The 20,573-nt window shown below is 38.3% G+C and overlaps 1 protein-coding gene across 3 annotated transcripts in view; it reads right to left on the bottom strand.

Annotated features, from left to right (window-relative positions):
* The window catches only part of capn3a (calpain 3a, (p94)), a 90,848-nt gene that overhangs the window by 4,818 nt on the left and 65,457 nt on the right, over positions 1–20,573 (bottom strand). Inside the window, exons 13-16 of one of the 3 annotated variants that reach the window (XM_061987641.2) lie at positions 9,818–9,854; positions 5,910–5,987; positions 5,788–5,845; positions 5,636–5,700 (exon numbers count right to left, since the gene is read on the bottom strand). In XM_061987641.2, coding sequence (XP_061843625.1) covers positions 5,636–5,700; positions 5,788–5,845; positions 5,910–5,987; positions 9,818–9,854 — 238 coding nt within the window. Of the gene's footprint in view, positions 1–5,635; positions 5,701–5,772; positions 5,873–5,903; positions 5,988–9,817; positions 9,908–20,573 lie in introns of those variants that run through there. The other 2 variants (XM_061987640.2, XM_061987642.2) reach the window with 2 other exon arrangements.

Consider the following 20,573-nt stretch of genomic DNA (forward strand, 5'->3'; position numbering starts at 1 on the left):
ACACGGTTCTATAAGTGCCTGCGTCGCATTCTTAGGATATTCTGGCCAAACACCATTTGAAATGACAAACTCTGGGAAAGAACAACCACAACATCAATTAAAGAGACCATCCAAATTGGACCCTGGAGATGGCTTGGACACCTCTGCCGTATGCCATTATCTACTCTCCAGAGAAGACCCCTTTATTGAAGACCTCAAGGGAGGAGAAACTGAGAGAAGAAGACTAAAGGAGTAAGAGACTATCCCTTATGACTGCCCCCAGGATAGCGGCTGACCGGGCCAGATGGAAATTCCTTGCTTCGCCTCAAGCGCCAGCAACCCAGTAGAGGACTTGAGTGAGTGTCTCATGACCGTGTTTGGTAACTTTAGCGTGGCCTCAGTTTGTCCAACGACTCCAAGAAAGCAGGAAATCAGCTGATCCAGACAGGAAATGGTGCCTACCAGTAAAAGGGTTTTCCCGCCACCTTTAAACTCTCATGACTGCCTTCAGTCTGCCCCCATTCCCAGTCCCAGTGCCCAAAAAGAACAGAACAAAGTTTGATCATAGGACGCCCTTACTAGACCACCTGCACTGGCTCTCAGTACACTTAAGATTTCATTATAAGGTTTTATTACTCACTGGATCGGTTCGCAGCCGAGTGTGAAGCGACTGTGATGGGAATCAGCACCTCCAAGTCCGAGTCCATGGTTCTCTCCCGGAAAAGGGTGGAGTGCCATCTCCGGGTTGGGGAGGAGATCTTGCCCCAAGTGGAGGAGTTCAAGTACCTCGGAGTCTTGTTCACGAGTGGGGAGAGAGTGGATCGTGAGATCGACAGGCGGATCAGTGCGGCGTCTTCAGTAATGCGGACGCTGTATCGATCCGTTGTGGTGAAGAAGGAGCTGAGCCGGAAGGCAAAGCTCTCGATTTACCGGTCGATCTACGTTCCCATCCTCACCTATGGTCATGAGCTTTGGGTCATGACCGAAAGGACAAGATCACGGGTACAAGCGGCCGAAATGAGTTTCCTCCACCGAGTGGCGGGTCTCTCCCTTAGAGATAGGGTGAGAAGCTCTGTCATTCGGGGGGAGCTCAAAGTAAAGCCGCTGCTCCTCCACATCGAGAGGAGCCAGATGAGGTGGTTCGGGCATCTGGTCAGGATGCCACCCGAACGCCTCCCTAGGAAGGTGTTTCGGGCACGTCCAACCGGTAGGAGGCCACGGGGAAGACCCAGGACACGTTGGGAAGACTATCTCTCCCGGCTGGCCTGGGAACGCCTCGGGATCCCCCAAGAAGAGCTGGAGGAAGTGGCTGGGGAGAGGGAAGTCTGGGCTTCCCTGCTTAAGCTGCTGCCCCCGCGACCCGACCTCGGATAAGCGGAAGAAGATGGATGGATGGATGGATGGTTTTATTACTTACATCAATAAAGTACTATCTATCTATCTACAAAATATTACACGGTTCTTATCTTGCTGATTGTATTGTACCCTACGTTCCGGCCAGAAACCTACGTTCAAAGAACGCTGGCTTTTTTAGTGACTCCCAGAGGCCAAAAAAAGTCTGTAGGCTCTAGAGCATTTTCTATCCGGGCTCCAGTAGTCTGGAATGCCTTACCTGCAACAGTTAGAGTAGAAGTATTTAAGTCTCACCTTAAAACATATTTATTTATTCTAGCTTTTAAATATACTCTGTTTTAGACCAGTTGACCTGCCACTTCTCTCTCTTTGATGTCCTTCTTTTCTGCAAGGAGAGGTCACCAGATGGCCATGGATAATCTCTGGAGAGATACCAGTCTGGAGGAGATGCTAGCTTCTCTAAGTCTTGACCTACTGTGCACCACTCCTCGATGACATGGATGCAGACCTCCTACGACCCTCGGCTTGCCCCTAATGGACTATAGTCTTACATTTTCCAGAATGATGTCATTGCCGTTTGTGCAGCTCTTTGAGGAACCTGTGATTAAGGGCTAAATAAACAAACGTTGATTGATTGAAATGCTCTTTGGCTTCATCTGGCCAGGATCTTCAGCTCTCATGGGATCCTGATGGCTTCATCTGGCCAAGATCTTCAGCTCTCACGGGATCGGTTTGCAGCCGAGTGTGAAGCGACTCGGATGAGAATCAGCACCTCACATAGTTCTCACCCGGAAAAGGGTGGAGTGCCATCTCCGGGTTGGGGAAGAGATTCAAGTACCTCGGAGTCTTGTTCACGAGTGAGGGAAGAGTGGATCGTGAGATCGACAGGCGGATCAGTGCGGCGTCTTCAGTTATGCGGACGCTGTATCGATCGGTTGTGGTGAAGAAGGAGCTGAGATGGAAGACAACGCTCTTAATTTACCGGTCGATCTACGTTCCCATCCCATCTTAGAGATAGGGTGAGAAACTCTGTCGTCCGGGGGGAGCTCAAAGTAAAGCCGCTGCTCCTCCACATCGAGAGGAGCCAGATGAGGTGGTTCGGGCATCTGGTCAGAATGCCACCCGAACGCCTCCCTAGGGAGGTGTTTAGGGCACGTCCGACTGGTTGGAGGCCACGGGGAAGACCCAGGACACGTTGGGAAGACTATGTCTCTCGGCTGGCTTGGGAACGCCTCGGGATCCCTTGGAAGAAAGTGGACGATGTGGCTGGGGAGAGGGAAGTCCGGGCTTCCCTGCTTTAGGCTGCTGTCCCCGCGACCAGACCTCGGATAAGCGGAAGAAGATGGATGGATGGATGAAACGCTCTTTCTGATTACCTCAATCTCCGTCAGTTTGCGTAGCAGGTCGAATATACACAGTTGCGCATCAATTTGAGTTCTCTGGACACCAAGATACTGGACTTCCTCAGGAACAACAGAGCCCACAATAAGACAGAAAAGAAGACCTCTTTAACTCCCGTCCTGAACAATCAATCAAAGTTTACTTATATAGTCCATAATCCTTAGTCCCTTAGTCTCAAAGGGCTGCACAAGCCACGAGGACATCCTCGGCTCAGATACCACATCAGGGCAAAGAAAACTCAACCCGATGGGCACAATGAGAAACCTCGGAGGGGACCGCAGATTGAGGATTGAGGAGGTCTTCGAAGTATTCCCTCCACCGATCCACAACATCCGCAGTCGAGGTCAGCAGAACACCATCCTCGCCATACACGGTGTTGATAGTGCACTGCTTCCCCTTCCTGAGGCGGCGGATGGTGGTCCAGAATTGCTTCGAAGCCGTCCGAAGTCGTTTTCCATGGCCTCACCGAACTCCTCCCATGTCCGAGTTTTTGCCTCTGCGACCGCTGAAGCCGCACACCGCTTGGCCTGTCGGTACTTGTCCGCTGCCTTAGGAGTCCTATGAGCCAAAAGAACCCGATAGGACTCCTTCTTCAGCTTGCGGACGCTGTATCGATCCGTTGTGGTGAAGAAGGAGCTGAGCCGGAAGGCAAAGCTCTCAATTTACCGGTCGATCTATGTTCCCATCCTCACCTATGGTCATGAGCTTTGGGTTATGACCGAAAGGACAAGATCACGGGTACAAGCGGCCGAAATGAGTTTCCTCCGCCGGGTGGTGGGGCTCTCCCTTAGAGATAGGGTGAGAAGCTCTGCCATCCAGGAGGAGCTCAAAGTAAAGCCGCTGCTCCTCCACATGGAGAGGAGCCAGATGAGGTGGTTCGGGCATCTGGTCAGGATGCCACCCGAACGCCTCCCTAGGGAGGTGTTTAGGGCACGTCCGACCGGTAGGAGGCCGCGGGGAAGACCCAGGACACGTTGGGAAGACTATGTCTCCCGGCTGGCTTGGGAACGCCTCGGGATTCCCTGGGAGAAAGTGGACGAAGTGGCTGGGGAGAGGGAAGTCTGGGCTTCCCTGCTTTAGGCTGCTGTCCCCGCGACCAGACCTCGGATAAGCGGAAGAAGATGGATGGATGGATGAAATGCTCTTTCTGATTACCTCCATCTCCGTCAGTTTGCGTAGCAGGTCGAATATACACAGTTGCGCATCAATTTGAGTTCTCTGGACACCAAGATACTGGACTTCCTCAGGAACAACAGAGCCCACATTAAGACAGAAAAGAAGACCTCTTTAACTCCCGTCCTGAACAATCAATCAAAGTTTACTTATATAGTCCTTAATCCTTAGTCCCTTCGTCTCAAAGGGCTGCACAAGCCACCGGGACATCCTCGGCTCAGATACCACATCAGGGCAAAGAAAACTCAACCCAATGGGCACAATGGGAAACCTCGGAGGGGACCGCAGATTGAGGATTGAGGAGGTCTTCGAAGTATTCCCTCCACCGATCCACAACATCCGCAGTCGAGGTCAGCAGAACACCATCCTCGCCATACACGGTGTTGATAGTGCACTGCTTCCCCTTCCTGAGGCGGCGGATGGTGGTCCAGAATTGCTTCGAAGCCGTCCGGAAGTCGTTTTCCATGGCCTCACCGAACTCCTCCCATGTCCGAGTTTTTGCCTCTGCGACCGTTGAAGCCGCACACCGCTTGGGCTGTCGGTACTTGTCCGCTGCCTTAGGAGTCCTATGAGCCAAAAGAACCCGATAGGACTCCTTCTTCAGCTTGCGGACGCTGTATCGATCCGTTGTGGTGAAGAAGGAGCTGAGCCGGAAGGCAAAGCTCTCAATTTACCAGTCGATCTATGTTCCCATCCTCACCTATGGTCATGAGCTTTGGGTTATGACCGAAAGGACAAGATCACGGGTACAAGCGGCCGAAATGAGTTTCCTCCGCCGGGTGGCGGGGCTCTCCCTTAGAGATAGGGTGAGAAGCTCTGCCGTCCAGGAGGAGCTCAAAGTAAAACCGCTGCTCCTCCACATGGAGAGGAGCCAGATGAGGTGGTTCGGGCATCTGGTCAGGATGCCACCCGAACGCCTCCCTAGGGAGGTGTTTAGGGCACGTCCGACCGGTAGGAGGCCGCGGGGAAGACCCAGGACACGTTGGGAAGACTATGTCTCCCGGCTGGCCTGGGAACGCCTCGGGGTCCCACGGGAAGAGCTGGACGAAGTGGCTGGGGAGAGGGAAGTCTGGGCTTCCCTGCTTAGGCTGCTGCCCCCGCGACCCGACCTCGGATAAGCGGAAGAAGATGGATGGATGGATGGATGGATGGGACCGCAGATGTGGAGACCCCCCCTGGGTGACCGGTGCAATGGATGCCGAGTGGATCTAGTTAATAATGTGAGAGTCCAGTCCATAGTGGGACCAGCACCGGATCATCGCAGAGACGTCACCAACTGATGCACAGAAGAGTGGTCCACCCGAGATACCGACTTTGAACAGCTTGCGTCTCATCTGGGGTCACCTGATAACCTCTCCACGCAGGAGAGAGGGGCGGAGCAGAAAAGAGACGGCTGGTCTAAAAGGGGGGTCTATTTAAAGGCTAGAGTATACAAATGGAACACAGGCACACCTCAGGGATGCGTCCTGAGTCCCCACCTCAGATCAGTGACACCACGAGACAACCTCCATGGAGGAAGGTCCGAACCAGAACACAGCCAAGACTTTATGGAAAGGGTTAGAAGTCCGCACCTGAGCAGACCTCACCTGGTCCACCGACATCTTCCATTAGGTAAGGGAAGCCCGTCAGAGACGACACCAAACCGACCCCAACACGCTCACAGCAATGAAAAGGCGAGCCTCTCTGCCGGGGGTTCAAGTCCCCAGCGTGCACTCGATACAAAGGATACGTCCATCAGAGCTATCATGCTCCTGCAGCTCTCCAGGCTGAAGCCTTCTGTCGTCAGGCTCTTGTCTGGAGGAGGTAGAGGGGCATCAATCGTGCTTCTAGCTCACCTTCATACCAGCAATGGACAGAAGACGTTACCTGAACCCGACTCACGCTTGGTGGTCACTCTGTTGAGGACGTTCCTGAGTTCGTTGGCTGCGATCTCCATATCCTGCCGTGTGGAAAGGTGGCATGAAGTCATTAAGTCCGTCCTGAAAACAACCCTTTTTACTCACGTCCCCGGCTATCTCCTGAAAGATGGTCCTGAACTGCTGGTCCTCGTCGCTCTCCTCGCCCGCTGAGGCCGGCGCTGGCTGAGGGTTCACGGGGTCACGCAGTCGGAGCCAAGGACGGCGACATGTGGACACGGAGTCGGTGAGAAGGTGTGCACTCTAAACATCTGCACAAGCTAAACACGTCGCATCCAATAAACGCTAAATCAGTTCTTCTCAAGTGGTGGGGCGGGACCCCCTGGGAACTAACTTTATCAGTATCATGCGGTATTATGCTTAGAACCCCGCTACACAAAACATGCTCTTTGTAGCCATTAATCCTCATTTTGATGAAAAATGTTTTTTTGTTCTGTAGGTTAAAGCGTTTTATACAACGTGCTACTGACCTCTTGGTTGCTGACCAATTTGAATGTTTTATTATTTATTTTATTTTATTTTTCAGTATTAAAATGGTTCAAGTTGGTCAAAAAATAAGAATTATATATATTTTTTTTAATTATTTATTCTTTGTTGTAAGTTGATCTTTCGTTTATTTAACATCATAAGGATACACTATTATGCAGAGGTGTACTTATAACAATTTTATCAACAAATGATACTATTTATACATGTTAATAAGTATACACTGTTATGCAGAGGTGTACTTATAACAATTTTATCAACAAATTATACTATTTATAAATGTTAAGTATACAATGTTATGCAGAGGTGTACTTATAACAATTTGATCAACAAATGATACTATTTATAAATGTTAATAAGTATACGATGTTATGCAGAGGTGTACTTATAACAATTTTATCCACAAACGATACTATTTATAAATGTTAATAAGTATACACTGTTATGCAGAGGTGTACTTATAACACTTTTATCAACAAATGATACTATTTATAAATGTTAATAAGTATACACTGTTATGCAGAGGTGTACTTATAACAATTTTATCAACAAATGATACTATTTATAAATGTTAAGTATTTGAAGTTATGCAGAGGTGTACTTATAACAATTTTATCGACAAATGATAATATTTATAAATGTTAGTAAGTATACACTGTTATGCAGAGGTGTACTTATAACAATTTTATCAACAAATGATACTATTTATAAATGTTAATAAGTATACGATGTTATGCAGAGGTGTACTTATAACAATTTTATCCACAAACGATACTATTTATAAATGTTAATAAGTATACACTGTTATGCAGAGGTGTACTTATAACACTTTTATCAACAAATGATACTATTTATAAATGTTAATAAGTATACACTGTTATGCAGAGGTGTACTTATAACAATTTTATCAACAAATGATACTATTTATAAATGTTAAGTATTTGAAGTTATGCAGAGGTGTACTTATAACAATTTTATCGACAAATGATAATATTTATAAATGTTAGTAAGTATACACTGTTATGCAGAGGTGTACTTATAACAATTTTATCAACAAATGATACTATTTATAAACGTTAAGTATACAATGTTTTTCAGAGGTGTACTTATAACAATTTGATCAACAAAGGATACTATTTATAAATGTTAAGTATACGATGTTATGCAGAGGTGTACTTATAACAATTTTATCAACAAATTATACTATTTATAAATGTTAAGTATACACTGTTATGCAGAGGTGTACTTATAACAATTGTATCAACAAATTATACTATTTATAAATGTTAAGTATACAATGTTATGCAGAGGTGTACTTATAACAATTTTATTGACAAATGATACTATTTATAAATGTTAAGTATACAATGTTATGCAGAGGTGTACTTATAACAATTTGATCAACAAAGGATACTATTTATAAATGTTAATAAGTATACGATGTTATGCAGAGGTGTACTTATAACAATTTTATTGACAAATGATACTATTTATAAATGTTAATAAGTATACACTGTTATGCAGAGGTGTACTTATAACAATTTTATCCACAAACGATACTATTTATAAATATTAATAAGTATACAATGTTATGCAGAGGTGTACTTGTACAATTTTATTACAAACGATACTATTTACAAATGTTAATAAGTATACAATATTATTCAGACGTGTACTTATAACAATTTGATCAACAAATGATACTATTTATAAATGTTAAGTATTTGATGTTATGCAGAGGTGTACTTATAACAATTTTATCGACAAATGATAATATTTATAAATGTTAGTAAGTATACACTGTTATGCAGAGGTGTACTTATAACAATTTTATCAACAAACGATACTACTTATAAACGTTAAGTATACAATGTTTTTCAGAGGTGTACTTATAACAATTTGATCAACAAAGGATACTATTTATAAATGATAATAAGTATACGATGTTATGCAGAGGTGTACTTATAACAATTTTATTGACAAATGATACTATTTATAAATGTTAATAAGTATACACTGTTATGCAGAGGTGTACTTATAACAATTTTATTGACAAATGATACTATTTATAAGTGTTAATAGATATACACTGTTATGCAGAGGTGTACTTATAACAATTTTATCAACAAATTATACTATTTATAAATGTTAATAAGTATACACTGTTATGCAGAGGTGTACTTATAACAATTTTATTGACAAATGATACTATTTATAAATGTTAAGTATACACTGTTATGCAGAGGTGTACTTGTAACAATTTTATTGACAAATTATACTATTTATAAATGTTAAGTATGAACTGTTATGCAGAGGTGTGCTTATAACAATTTTATTGACAAATGATACTATTTATAAGTGTTAATAGATATACACTGTTATGCAGAGGTGTACTTATAACAATTTTATCGACAAATGATACTATTTATACATGTTAATAAGTATACACTGTTATGCAGAGTTGTACTTATAAAAATTTTATCAACAAATGATGCTATTTATAAGTGTTAATAAATATACACTGTTATGCAGAGGTGTACTTATAACAATTTTATCCACAAACGATACTATTTAAAAATGTTAATAAGTATACACTGTTATGCAGAGGTGTACTTATAACAATTTTATTGACGAATGATACTATTTATAAATGTTAAGTACACACTCTTATGCAGAGGTGTACTTATAACACTTTTATCTACAAATAATACTATTTATAAATGTTAATAAGTATACACTGTTATGCAGAGGTGTACTTGTAACAATTTTATTGACAAATGATACTATTTTTAAATGTTAAGTATGCACTGTTATTCAGATTTCATCTAATTGATTTTAGTATTATTTAGTTCCACTCACTTCAGTTACATTTGATTCTACTTGGTTGGATTTAATTAATGTAATCAATTGAATCTTAATTTTGTTTTATTTGAACATGCTCAGTTTAATTTTATTTGAATCCATTTATTTAAATTCATTTTAGTTTTATTTGATGCTACTCAGTTTGATTCAATTAAATCAATCTAATCAAGTCAAATTTAATTTAATTGATTTTTTTGTTTTATTTGAATGTACTCATTATTATGTAATCTATGTACTCAATTTAATTCCATGAATTTTAGTCTTAGACTTAGACAAACTTTATCTCAGTTACAAAGGATGGAAAGGGTACGGATGGAAAGGATAATGCAGGTATTAAGTAGACTAAAAATTGTAGCAATATAAAATATAACATATATGTAATATTTACATATTATATATACAGTATATAATGTATACTATTTTTATATAAAATATACAATAAATAAAAAATCATATTTGTTATTAAATTCTACTTATTTTAATTTAGTCAAGTGTATAATTATTAATTTTACTTTATTCACCGTCATATTTCTTGGCTATTGTTTGTTTTTTTACTTTTTGATTAATTTTGCAATAAGTAAAACTGAGGAAAAACTGAGTGTAGAGTAGTTTGGACAATAAGGATGTGTTGGAAAGAAGAGACTCACCACGGGATGGTCGGCCTCAATCCTGTTCTCTATCTCCCTGAGAGAAGATGAATAAACAGCGGTCACCATGGTGACCACAACATGTGGACTGGACCCCAAACCACAGCTGAGGCTACTATCATTATAACCTTAACAAAAAATGAGTATAAATGTGAAAAGTGAATATTCAGGTCAAGAGAATGTCGTCTGTGTCTCCCACAGCCTGACTCCCATCCGGGTCCCCGCTCCATCTATCAGGTCCTCCAGGCCAGCAGGGGGCAGGGTGGCGCGTGCGTTGAAGAGGCAACGAACATTTTTGAAAGTTTACCGCAGCTCGCCCCAGTCTGGAGTGGCTTGTCCTAAAAAAGATTCCATAACAGCCTCGAACTGGGGCCGCTTTCTTCCAGCTCTACAAATCAAATCTCCGTTAAAATGGTTTGTTCTTGGTGGGGGTGATCAAGAAACCCCGCCCAGCACAAAGACACACAGAAGTAGACCGTCACATTTGCATACAGGAAGTACAAGATGAGGCAGTTCCTCAAGGAATTGCGTGTGAATGCTCCAATGCTGAAGTGGAACTGAAATGCTGACAGAATGTAGTTTGAATGTTGGCATGGTTTGAACGTTGAAGGGTTTGAATTTCCAGGAAAACCGGAATTTGGTTTGGAACTTGGGAAAGTGTTAGTTTGAATGTCCAGGGTGAGTGGAATGTGTTGATGTTGGAATGGTTTGAATAGGTTGAAAAATGTGGGAATTGTGCAACTTGGAAAAATGGCCCATTCATTTCAATGGGAACTTCCTGGAAATTTGCAAATTTTGAGAAAAAGAGGAATTTTTTTGAAAATGTGCTGAATTGGTTGGTGTTGGAATTGTTTAAATCGGTCAAGAAATGTTGAAGTAGGAACAGATTTTTAATTGAGAAATTGTATAATGGAATTCCTGGAATTTCGGAAAAAACGGGAATGTTTCTTGGTTTTTTGTCCTGACTAAGAAACATTTTTTTCACAGGGGAACGGTTGAAATGGGATTAAAAAAAAGAAGGACAAGGAGTAGTCAAACGAAAAAGGTTGGAAATAGGGTTTAAAAAAAACTAAGAATTCCTGGAAATTTTTTGAACGTGGAAAAATGATAGTTTGAATGTCCAGTATGAGTTGAATATGTTGATGTTGGAATGGTTTGAATAGGTTGAAAAATGTGGGAATTGTGCAACTTGGAAAAATGTCCCATTCATTTCAATTGGAACTTCCTGGAAATTTGCAAATTTTGAGAAAAAGAGGAATTTTTTTGAAAATGAGCTGAATTGGTTGTTGTTGGGATTGTTTAAATCGGTCAAGAAATGTTGAAGTAGGAACAGATTTTTAATTGAGAAATTGTATAATGGAATTCCTGGAATTTCGGAAAAACCGGGAATGTTTCTTGGTTTTTTTGTCCTGACTAAGAAACATTTTTTCACAGGGGAACGGTTGAAATTGGATTTTTTTTTTAAAAAGGACAAGGAGTAGTCAAACGAAAAAGGTTGGAAATAGGGTTTAAAAAAACTAAGAATTCCTGGAAATTTTTTGAACGTGGAAAAATGATAGTTTGAATCTCCAGGATGAGTTGAATATGTTGAAGGTGGAATGTTTTGAATCAGTTGAAAAATGTGTGAATTGTGCAACTTGGAAAAATGTCCCATTCATTTCAATGGGAACTTCCTGGAAATTTGCAAATTTTGAGAAAAAGAGGATTTTTTTTTTTTTAAATAAGCTGAATTGGTTGTTGTTGGAATTGTTTAAATCGGTCAAGAAATGTTGAAGTAGGAACAGATTTTTAATTGAGAAATTGTATAATGGAATTCCTGGAATTTCGGAAAAAACGGGAATGTTTCTTGTTTTTTTTGTCCTGACTAAGAAAAATGTTTTCACAGGGGAACGGGTGAAATGGGATTTAAAAAAAAGGACAAGGAGTAGTCAAACGAAAAAGGTTGGAAATAGGGTTTAAAAAAACTAAGAATTCCTGGAAATTTTTTGAACGTGGAAAAATGATAGTTTGAATCTCCAGGATGAGTTGAATATGTTGAAGGTGGAATGTTTTGAATCAGTTGAAAAATGTGTGAATTGTGCAACTTGGAAAAATGTCCCATTCATTTCAATGGGAACTTCCTGGAAATTTGCAAATTTTGAGAAAAAGAGGATTTTTTTTTTTTTAAATAAGCTGAATTGGTTGTTGTTGGAATTGTTTAAATCGGTCAAGAAATGTTGAAGTAGGAACAGATTTTTAATTGAGAAATTGTATAATGGAATTCCTGGAATTTCGGAAAAAACGGGAATGTTTCTTGTTTTTTTTGTCCTGACTAAGAAAAATGTTTTCACAGGGGAACGGGTGAAATGGGATTTAAAAAAAAGGACAAGGAGTAGTCAAACGAAAAAGGTTGGAAATAGGGTTTAAAAAAAACTAAGAATTCCTGGAAATTTTTTGAACGTGGAAAAATGATAGTTTGAATCTCCAGGATAAGTTGAATATGTTGAAGGTGGAATGTTTTGAATATGTTGAAAAATGTGGGAATTGTGCAACTTGGAAAAATGTCCCATTCATTTCAATGGGAACTTCCTGGAAATTTGAAAATTTTGAGAAAAAGAGGATTTTTTTTGAAAATGAGCTGAATTGGTTGTTGTTGGAATTGTTTAAATCGGTCAAGAAATGTTGAAGTAGGAACAGTTTTTTAATTGAGAAATTGTATAATGGAATTCCTGGAATTTCGGAAAAACCGGGAATGTTTCTTGGTTTTTTTGTCTTGACTAAGAAAAAAAATTTCACAGGGGAACGGTTGAAATGGGATTAAAAAAAAAAAGGTACAAGGAGTAGTCAAACGAAAAAGGTTGGAAATAGGGTTAAAAAAACAGGAATTCCTGGAAATTTTCTGAACGTGGAAAAATGATAGTTTGAATGTCCAGGATGAGTTGAATATGTTGAGAGTAGAATGTTTTGAAACAGTTGAAAAATGTGGGAATTGTGCAACTGGAAAAAATGTCCCACTCATTTCAATGGGAATTTCCTGGAATTTTGGGAAAAGCAGGAATTTTTTGAAAATGATTAGGAGCATGAATGTCCTGAATGATCTGAATTGGTTGGTGATGGAATTGTTTAAATCGGTCAAGAAATGTTGAAGTAGGAACAGGTTTTTAATTGAGAAATTATACAATGGAATTCCTGGAATATCGGAAAAAAACGGGAATGTTTCTTGGTTTTTTGTCCTGACTAAGAAAAATGTTTTCACAGTGGAACGGTTGAAATGGGATGAAATAAGGAGAAGGAGTTGTCAAACGAAAAAGGTTGGAAATAGGGTTAAAAAAACAGGAATTCCTGGAAATTTTCTGAACGTGGAAAAATGATAGTTTGAATGTCCAGGATGAGTTGAATATGTTGGGAGTATAATGTTTTGAAACAGTTGAAAAATGTGGGAATTGTGCAACTGGAAAAAATGTCCCATTCATTTCAATGGGAATTTCCTGGAATTTTGGGAAAAGCAGGAATTTTTTGAAAATGATTAGGAGCATGAATGTCCTGAATGATCTGAATTGGTTGGTGATGGAATTGTTTAAATCGGTCAAGAAATGTTGAAGTAGGAACAGTTTTTTAATTGAGAAATTGTATAATGGAATTCCTGGAATTTCGGAAAAACCGGGAATGTTTCTTGTTTTTTTGTCCTGACTAAGAAAAATGTTTTCACAGTGGAGCGGTTGAAATGGGATGAAAAAAGGAGAAGGAGTTGTCAAACGAAAAAGGTTGGAAATGGGGTTAAAAAAACAGGAATTCCTGGAAATTTTCTGAACGTGGAAAAATTATAGTTTGAATGTCCAGGATGAGTTGAATATGTTGAGAGTATAATGTTTTGAAACAGTTGAAAAATGTGGGAATTGTGCAACTGGAAAAAATGTCCCATTCATTTCAATGGGAATTTCCTGGAATTTTGGGAAAAGCAGGAATTTTTTTGAAAATGATTAGGAGCATGAATGTCCTGAATGATCTGAATTGGTTGGTGATGGAATTGTTTAAATCGGTCAAGAAATGTTGAAGTAGGAACAGGTTTTTAATTGAGAAATTATATAATGGAATTCCTGGAATATCGGGAAAAAACGGGAATGTTTCTTGGTTTTTTGTCCTGACTAAGAAAATTAATTTCACAGTGAAACGGTTGAAATGGGATGAAAAAAGGAGAAGGAGTTGTCAAACGAAAAAGGTTGGAAATAGGGTTAAAAAAACAGGAATTCCTGGAAATTTTCTGAACGTGGAAAAATTATAGTTTGAATGTCCAGGATGAGTTGAATATGTTGAGAGTAGAATGTTTTGAATCAGTTGAAAAATGTGGGAATTGTGCAACTTGGAAAATTAATTTCAATGTGAACTTCCTGGAAATTGGGGAATTTTGGGAAAAGCAGGAATTTTTTTGAAAATGATTAAGAGCATGAATGTCCTGAATGAGCTGAATTGGTTGGTGTTTGAATTTGTTAAATCGGTCAAGAAATGTTGAAGTAGGAACCGTTTTTTAATTGAGAAATTGTATAATGGAATTCCTGGAATTTCGGAATGTTTCTTGTTTTTTTGTTCTGACTAAGAACATTTTTTTCACAGTGTAACGGTTGAAATGGGATGGAAAAAGGACAAGGAGAAGTCAAACAAAAAAGGTTGGAAATAGGGTTAAAAAAAAACAGGAATTCCTGGAAATTTGTTGAACGTGGAAAAATTATTGTTTGAATGACCAGGATGAGTTGAGTATGTTGAAAGTGGAATGTTTTGAATCAGTTGAAAAATGTGGGAATTGTGTAAGTTTGAAAAATGGACAATTCATTTTGAATGGGGAAAAAGACAAAAAAGGAATAATGGGAAATCCGGGAATTTTTTTTAGAATTGTTGTAGAGCACACAATTCCCAAGCAGGCTGAATATTTTGAAGTTGGAACGGTTTGAATCAGATGAAAAATGTGGGAATTGTGGAACTTTGAAGAATGTTTCCAAACATTTTGGTAATTTCGGGAAAAGCTGGAATTTTTTGAAAATGGTAAAAAAAAAATTTAAATGGTCTGAATGAGTTGAAATGGTGCGTGTTGGAATTTTTTAAATCGGTCGAAAAATTATGAAGTAGTAACATGTTGAATTGGAAAATTGTATTACGGAATTCCTGGAAATTCGAGAAAACCGGGAATTTTTCCAGTCCAAAAAACAACTTCGTTGTTTGTCCTAATTAGGAGGAACGTTTTGACAGTGGAATGGTTAAAGTGGGTTGACAAATGTGGGAGGAGTAGTCGACAGAAAAAAAGGGTGAAAATAGGGTTTGGAAAACTGGGAATTCCTGGAATCTTTTTTAAATTGGAAAAAATGATAGTTTGAATGTCCAGAATGAGTGGAATATGTTGAAGGTGGAATGGTTTGAATAGGTTGAAAATTTTGGAAATGGTGGAAGTCTGAAAAATGGCCAATTCATTTTAAAAGGGAAAACCTGGAAATCTGGGAATTTGTTTTTAGAATTGTTGTAGCGCACACAATTCCCAAGCAGGCTGAATATTTTGAAGTTGGAACGGTTTGAATCAGATGAAAAATGTGGGAATTGTGGAACTTTGAAGAATGTTTCCAAACATTTTGGGAATTTCGGGAAAAGCTGGAATTTTTTGAAAATGGTAAAAAAAAAACTTAAATGGTCTGAATGAGTTGAAATGGTGCGTGTTGGAATTTTTTTAATCGGTCGAAAAATTATGAAGTAGTAACATGTTGAATTGGAAAATTGTATTACGGAATTCCTGGAAATTCGAGAAAACCGGGAATTTTTCCAGTCCAAAAAACAACTTCGTTTTTTGTCCTAATTAGGAGGAATGTTTTGACAGTGGAATGGTTAAAGTGGGTTGACAAATGTGGGAGGAGTAGTCGACAGAAAAAAGGGTGAAAATAGGGTTTGGAAAACTGGGAATTCCTGGAATTTTTTTTAAATTGGAAAAAAATTATAGTTTGAATGTCCAGAATGAGTGGAATATGTTGAAGGTGGAATGGTTTGAATAGGTTGAAAAATTTAGAAATGGTGGAAGTCTGAAAAATGGCCAATTCATTTTAAAAGGGAAAACCTGGAAATCTGGGAATTTTTTTTTAGAATTGTTGTAGAGCACACAATTCCCAAGCAGGCTGAATATTTTGAAGTTGGAACGGTTTGAATCAGATGAAAAATGTGGGAATTGTGGAACTTTGAAGAATGTTTCCAAACATTTTGGTAATTTCGGGAAAAGCTGGAATTTTTTGAAAATGGTAAAAAAAAAACTTAAATGGTCTGAATGAGTTGAAATGGTGCGTGTTGGAATTTTTTAAATCGGTCGAAAAATTATGAAGTAGTAACATGTTGAATTGGAAAATTGTATTACGGAATTCCTGGAAATTCGAGAAAACCGGGAATTTTTCCAGTCCAAAAAACAACTTCGTTGTTTGTCCTAATTAGGAGGAATGTTTTGACAGTGGAATGGTTAAAGTGGGTTGACAAATGTGGGAGGAGTAGTCGACAGAAAAAAAGGGTGAAAATAGGGTTTGGAAAACTGGGAATTCCTGGAATTTTTTTTAAATTGGAAAAAATGATAGTTTGAATGTCCAGAATGAGTGGAATATGTTGAAGGTGGAATGGTTTGAATAGGTTGAAAATTTTGGAAATGGTGGAAGTCTGAAAAATGGCCAATTCATTTTAAAAGGGAAAACCTGGAAATCTGGGAATTTGTTTTTAGAATTGTTGTAGCGCACACAATTCCCAAGCAGGCTGAATATTTTGAAGTTGGAACGGTTTGAATCAGATGAAAAATGTGGGAATTGTGGAACTTTGAAGAATGTTTCCAAACATTTTGGGAATTTCGGGAAAAGCTGGAATTTTTTGAAAATGGTAAAAAAAAAACTTAAATGGTCTGAATGAGTTGAAATGGTGCGTGTTGGAATTTTTTTAATCGGTCGAAAAATTATGAAGTAGTAACATGTTGAATTGGAAAATTGTATTACGGAATTCCTGGAAATTCGAGAAAACCGGGAATTTTTCCGGTCCAAAAAACAACTTCGTTTTTTGTCCTAATTAGGAGGAATGTTTTGACAGTGGAATGGTTAAAGTGGGTTGACAAATGTGGGAGGAGTAGTCGACAGAAAAAAGGGTGAAAATAGGGTTTGGAAAACTGGGAATTCCTGGAATTTTTTTTAAATTGGAAAAAAATTATAGTTTGAATGTCCAGAATGAGTGGAATATGTTGAAGGTGGAATGGTTTGAATAGGTTGAAAAATTTAGAAATGGTGGAAGTCTGAAAAATGGCCAATTCATTTTAAAAGGGAAAACCTGGAAATCTGGGAATTTTTTTTTAGAATTGTTGTAGAGCACACAATTCCCAAGCAGGCTGAATATTTTGAAGTTGGAACGGTTTGAATCAGATGAAAAATGTGGGAATTGTGGAACTTTGAAGAATGTTTCCAAACATTTTGGTAATTTCGGGAAAAGCTGAATTTTTTTGAAAATGGTAAAAAAACAAACTTAAATGGTCTGAATGAGTTGAAATGGTGCGTGTTGGAATTTTTTAAATCGGTCGAAAAATTATGAAGTAGTAACATGTTGAATTGGAAAATTGTATTACGGAATTCCTGGAAATTCGAGAAAACCGGGAATTTTTCCAGTCCAAAAAACAACTTCGTTTTTTGTCCTAATTAGGAGGAATGTTTTGACAGTGGAATGGTTAAAGTGGGTTGACAAATGTGGGAGGAGTAGTCGACAGAAAAAAGGGTGAAAATAGGGTTTGGAAAACTGGGAATTCCTGGAATTTTTTTTAAATTGGAAAAAATGATAGTTTGAATGTCCAGAATGAGTAGAATATGTTGAGGGTAGAATGGTTTAAATAGGTTGAAAAATTTGGAAATGGTGGAAGTCTGAAAAATGGCCAATTCATTTTAAAAGGGAAAACCTGGAAATCTGGGAATTTTTTTTTTAGAATTGTTGTAGAGCACACAATTCCCAAGCAGGCTGAATATTTTGAAGTTGGAACTGTTTGAATCAGATGAAAAATGTGGGAATTGTGGAACTTTGAAGAATGTTTCCAAACATTTTGGGAATTTCGGGAAAAGCTGGAATTTTTTGAAAATGGTAAAAAAAAAACTTAAATGGTCTGAATGAGTTGAAATGGTGGGTGTTGGAATTTTTCAAATCGGTCGAAAAATTATGAAGTAGTAACATGTTGAATTGGAAAATTGTGTTACGGAATTCCTGGAAATTCGAGAAAAGCGGGAATTTTTCCAGTCCAAAAAACAACTTCGTTTTTTGTCCTAATTAGGAGGAATGTTTTGACAGTGGAATGGTTAAAGTGGGTTGACAAATGTGGGAGGAGTAGTCGACAGAAAAAAGGGTGAAAATAGGGTTTGGAAAACTGGGAATTCCTGGAATTTTTTTTAAATTGGAAAAAATGATAGTTTGAATGTCCAGAATGAGTGGAATATGTTGAAGGTGGAATGGTTTGAATAGGTTGAAAAATTTGAAAATGATAGTTTGAATGTCCAGAATGAGTGGAATATGTTGAAGGTGGCATGGTTTGAATAGGTTGAAAAATTTAGAAATGGTGGAAGTCTGAAAAATGGCCAATTCATTTTAAAAGGGAAAACCTGGAAATCTGGGAATTTTTTTTTAGAATTGTTGTAGCGCACACAATTCCCAAGCAGGCTGAATATTTTGAAGTTGGAACGGTTTGAATCAGATGAAAAATGTGGGAATTGTGGAACTTTGAAGAATGTTTCCAAACATTTTGGGAATTTCGGGAAAAGCTGGAATTTTTTGAAAATGGTAAAAAAAAAACTTAATCGGTCTGAATGAGTTGAAATGGTGCGTGTTGGAATTTTTTTAATCGGTCGAAAAATTATGAAGTAGTAACATGTTGAATTGGAAAATTGTATTAGGGAATTCCTGGAAATTCGAGAAAACCGGGAATTTTTCCAGTCCAAAAAACAACTTCGTTTTTTGTCCTAATTAGGAGGAATGTTTTGACAGTGGAATGGTTAAAGTGGGTTGACAAATGTGGGAGGAGTAGTCGACAGAAAAAAGGGTGAAAATGGGGTTTGGAAAACTGGGAATTCCTGGAATTTTTTTTAAATTGGAAAAAAATGATAGTTTGAATGTCCAGAATGAGTGGAATATGTTGAAGGTAGAATGGTTTAAATAGGTTGAAAAATTTGGAAATGGTGGAAGTCTGAAAAATGGCCAATTCATTTTAAAAGGGAAAACCTGGAAATCTGGGAATTTTTTTTTAGAATTGTTGTAGAGCACACAATTCCCAAGCAGGCTGAATATTTTGAAGTTGGAACGGTTTGAATCAGATGAAAAATGTGGGAATTGTGGAACTTTGAAGAATGTTTCCAAACATTTTGGGAATTTCGGGAAAAGCTGGAATTTTTTGAAAATGGTAAAAAAAAACCTTAAATGGTCTGAATGAGTTGAAATGGTGCGTGTTGGAATTTTTTTAATCGGTCGAAAAATTATGAAGTAGTAACATGTTGAATTGGAAAATTGTATTACGGAATTCCTGGAAATTCGAGAAAACCGTGAATTTTGTCCTAATTCGAAAGAACGTTTTGACAGTGGAATGGTTAAAGTGGGTTGACAAATGTGGGAGGAGTAGTCGACAGAAAAAAGGGTGAAAATAGGGTTTGGAAAACTGGGAATTCCTGGAATTTTTTTTAAATTGGAAAAAATGATAATTTGAATGTCCAGAATGCGTGGAATATGTTGAAGGTGGAATGGTTTGAATAGGTTGAAAAATTTGGAAATGGTGGAAGTCTGAAAAATGGCCAATTCATTTTAAAAGGGAAAACCTGGAAATCTGGGGGGAAAAAATTAGAATTGTTGTAGAGCACACAATTCCCAAGCAGGCTGAATATTTTGAAGTTGGAACAGTTTGAATCAGATGAAAAATGTGGCAATTGTGGAAATTTGAAGAATGTTTCCAAACATTTTGGTAATTTCGGGAAAAGCTGGAATTTTTTGAAAATGGTAAAAAAAAAACTTAAATGGTCTGAATGAGTTGAAATGGTGCGTGTTGGAATTTTTTAAATCGGTCGAAAAATTATGAAGTAGTAACATGTTGAATTGGAAAATTGTATTACGGAATTCCTGGAAATTCGAGAAAACCGGGAATTTTTTCAGTCCAAAAAACAACTTCGTTTTTTTGTCCTAATTAAGAGGAATGTTTTGACAGTGGAATGGTTAAAATGGGTTGACAAATGTGGGAGGAGTAGTCGACAGAAAAAAAGGGTGAAAATAGGGTTTGAAAAACTGGGAATTCCTGGAATTTTTTTTAAATTGGAAAAAATGAATGTCCAGAATGAGTGGAATATGTTGAAGGTAGAATGGTTTAAATAGGTTGCACAATTTGGAAATGGTGGAAGTCTGAAAAATGGCCAATTCATTTTAAAAGGGAAAACCTGGAAATCTGGGAATTTTTTTTTAGAATTGTTGTAGAGCACACAATTCCCAAGCAGGCTGAATATTTTGAAGTTGGAACGGTTTGAATCAGATGAAAAATGTGGGAATTGTGGAACTTTGAAGAATGTTTCCAAACATTTTGGGAATTTCGGGAAAAGCTGGAATTTTTTGAAAATGGTAAAAAAAAACTTAAATGGTCTGAATGAGTTGAAATGGTGCGTGTTGGAATTTTTTAAATCGGTCGAAAAATTATGAAGTAGTAACATGTTGAATTGGAAAATTGTATTACGGAATTCCTGGAAATTCGAGAAAACCGGGAATTTTTCCAGTCCAA

Source organism: Nerophis lumbriciformis, linkage group LG26 (assembly GCF_033978685.3).
Source record: "Nerophis lumbriciformis linkage group LG26, RoL_Nlum_v2.1, whole genome shotgun sequence".
NCBI lineage: Eukaryota > Metazoa > Chordata > Actinopteri > Syngnathiformes > Syngnathidae > Nerophis > Nerophis lumbriciformis.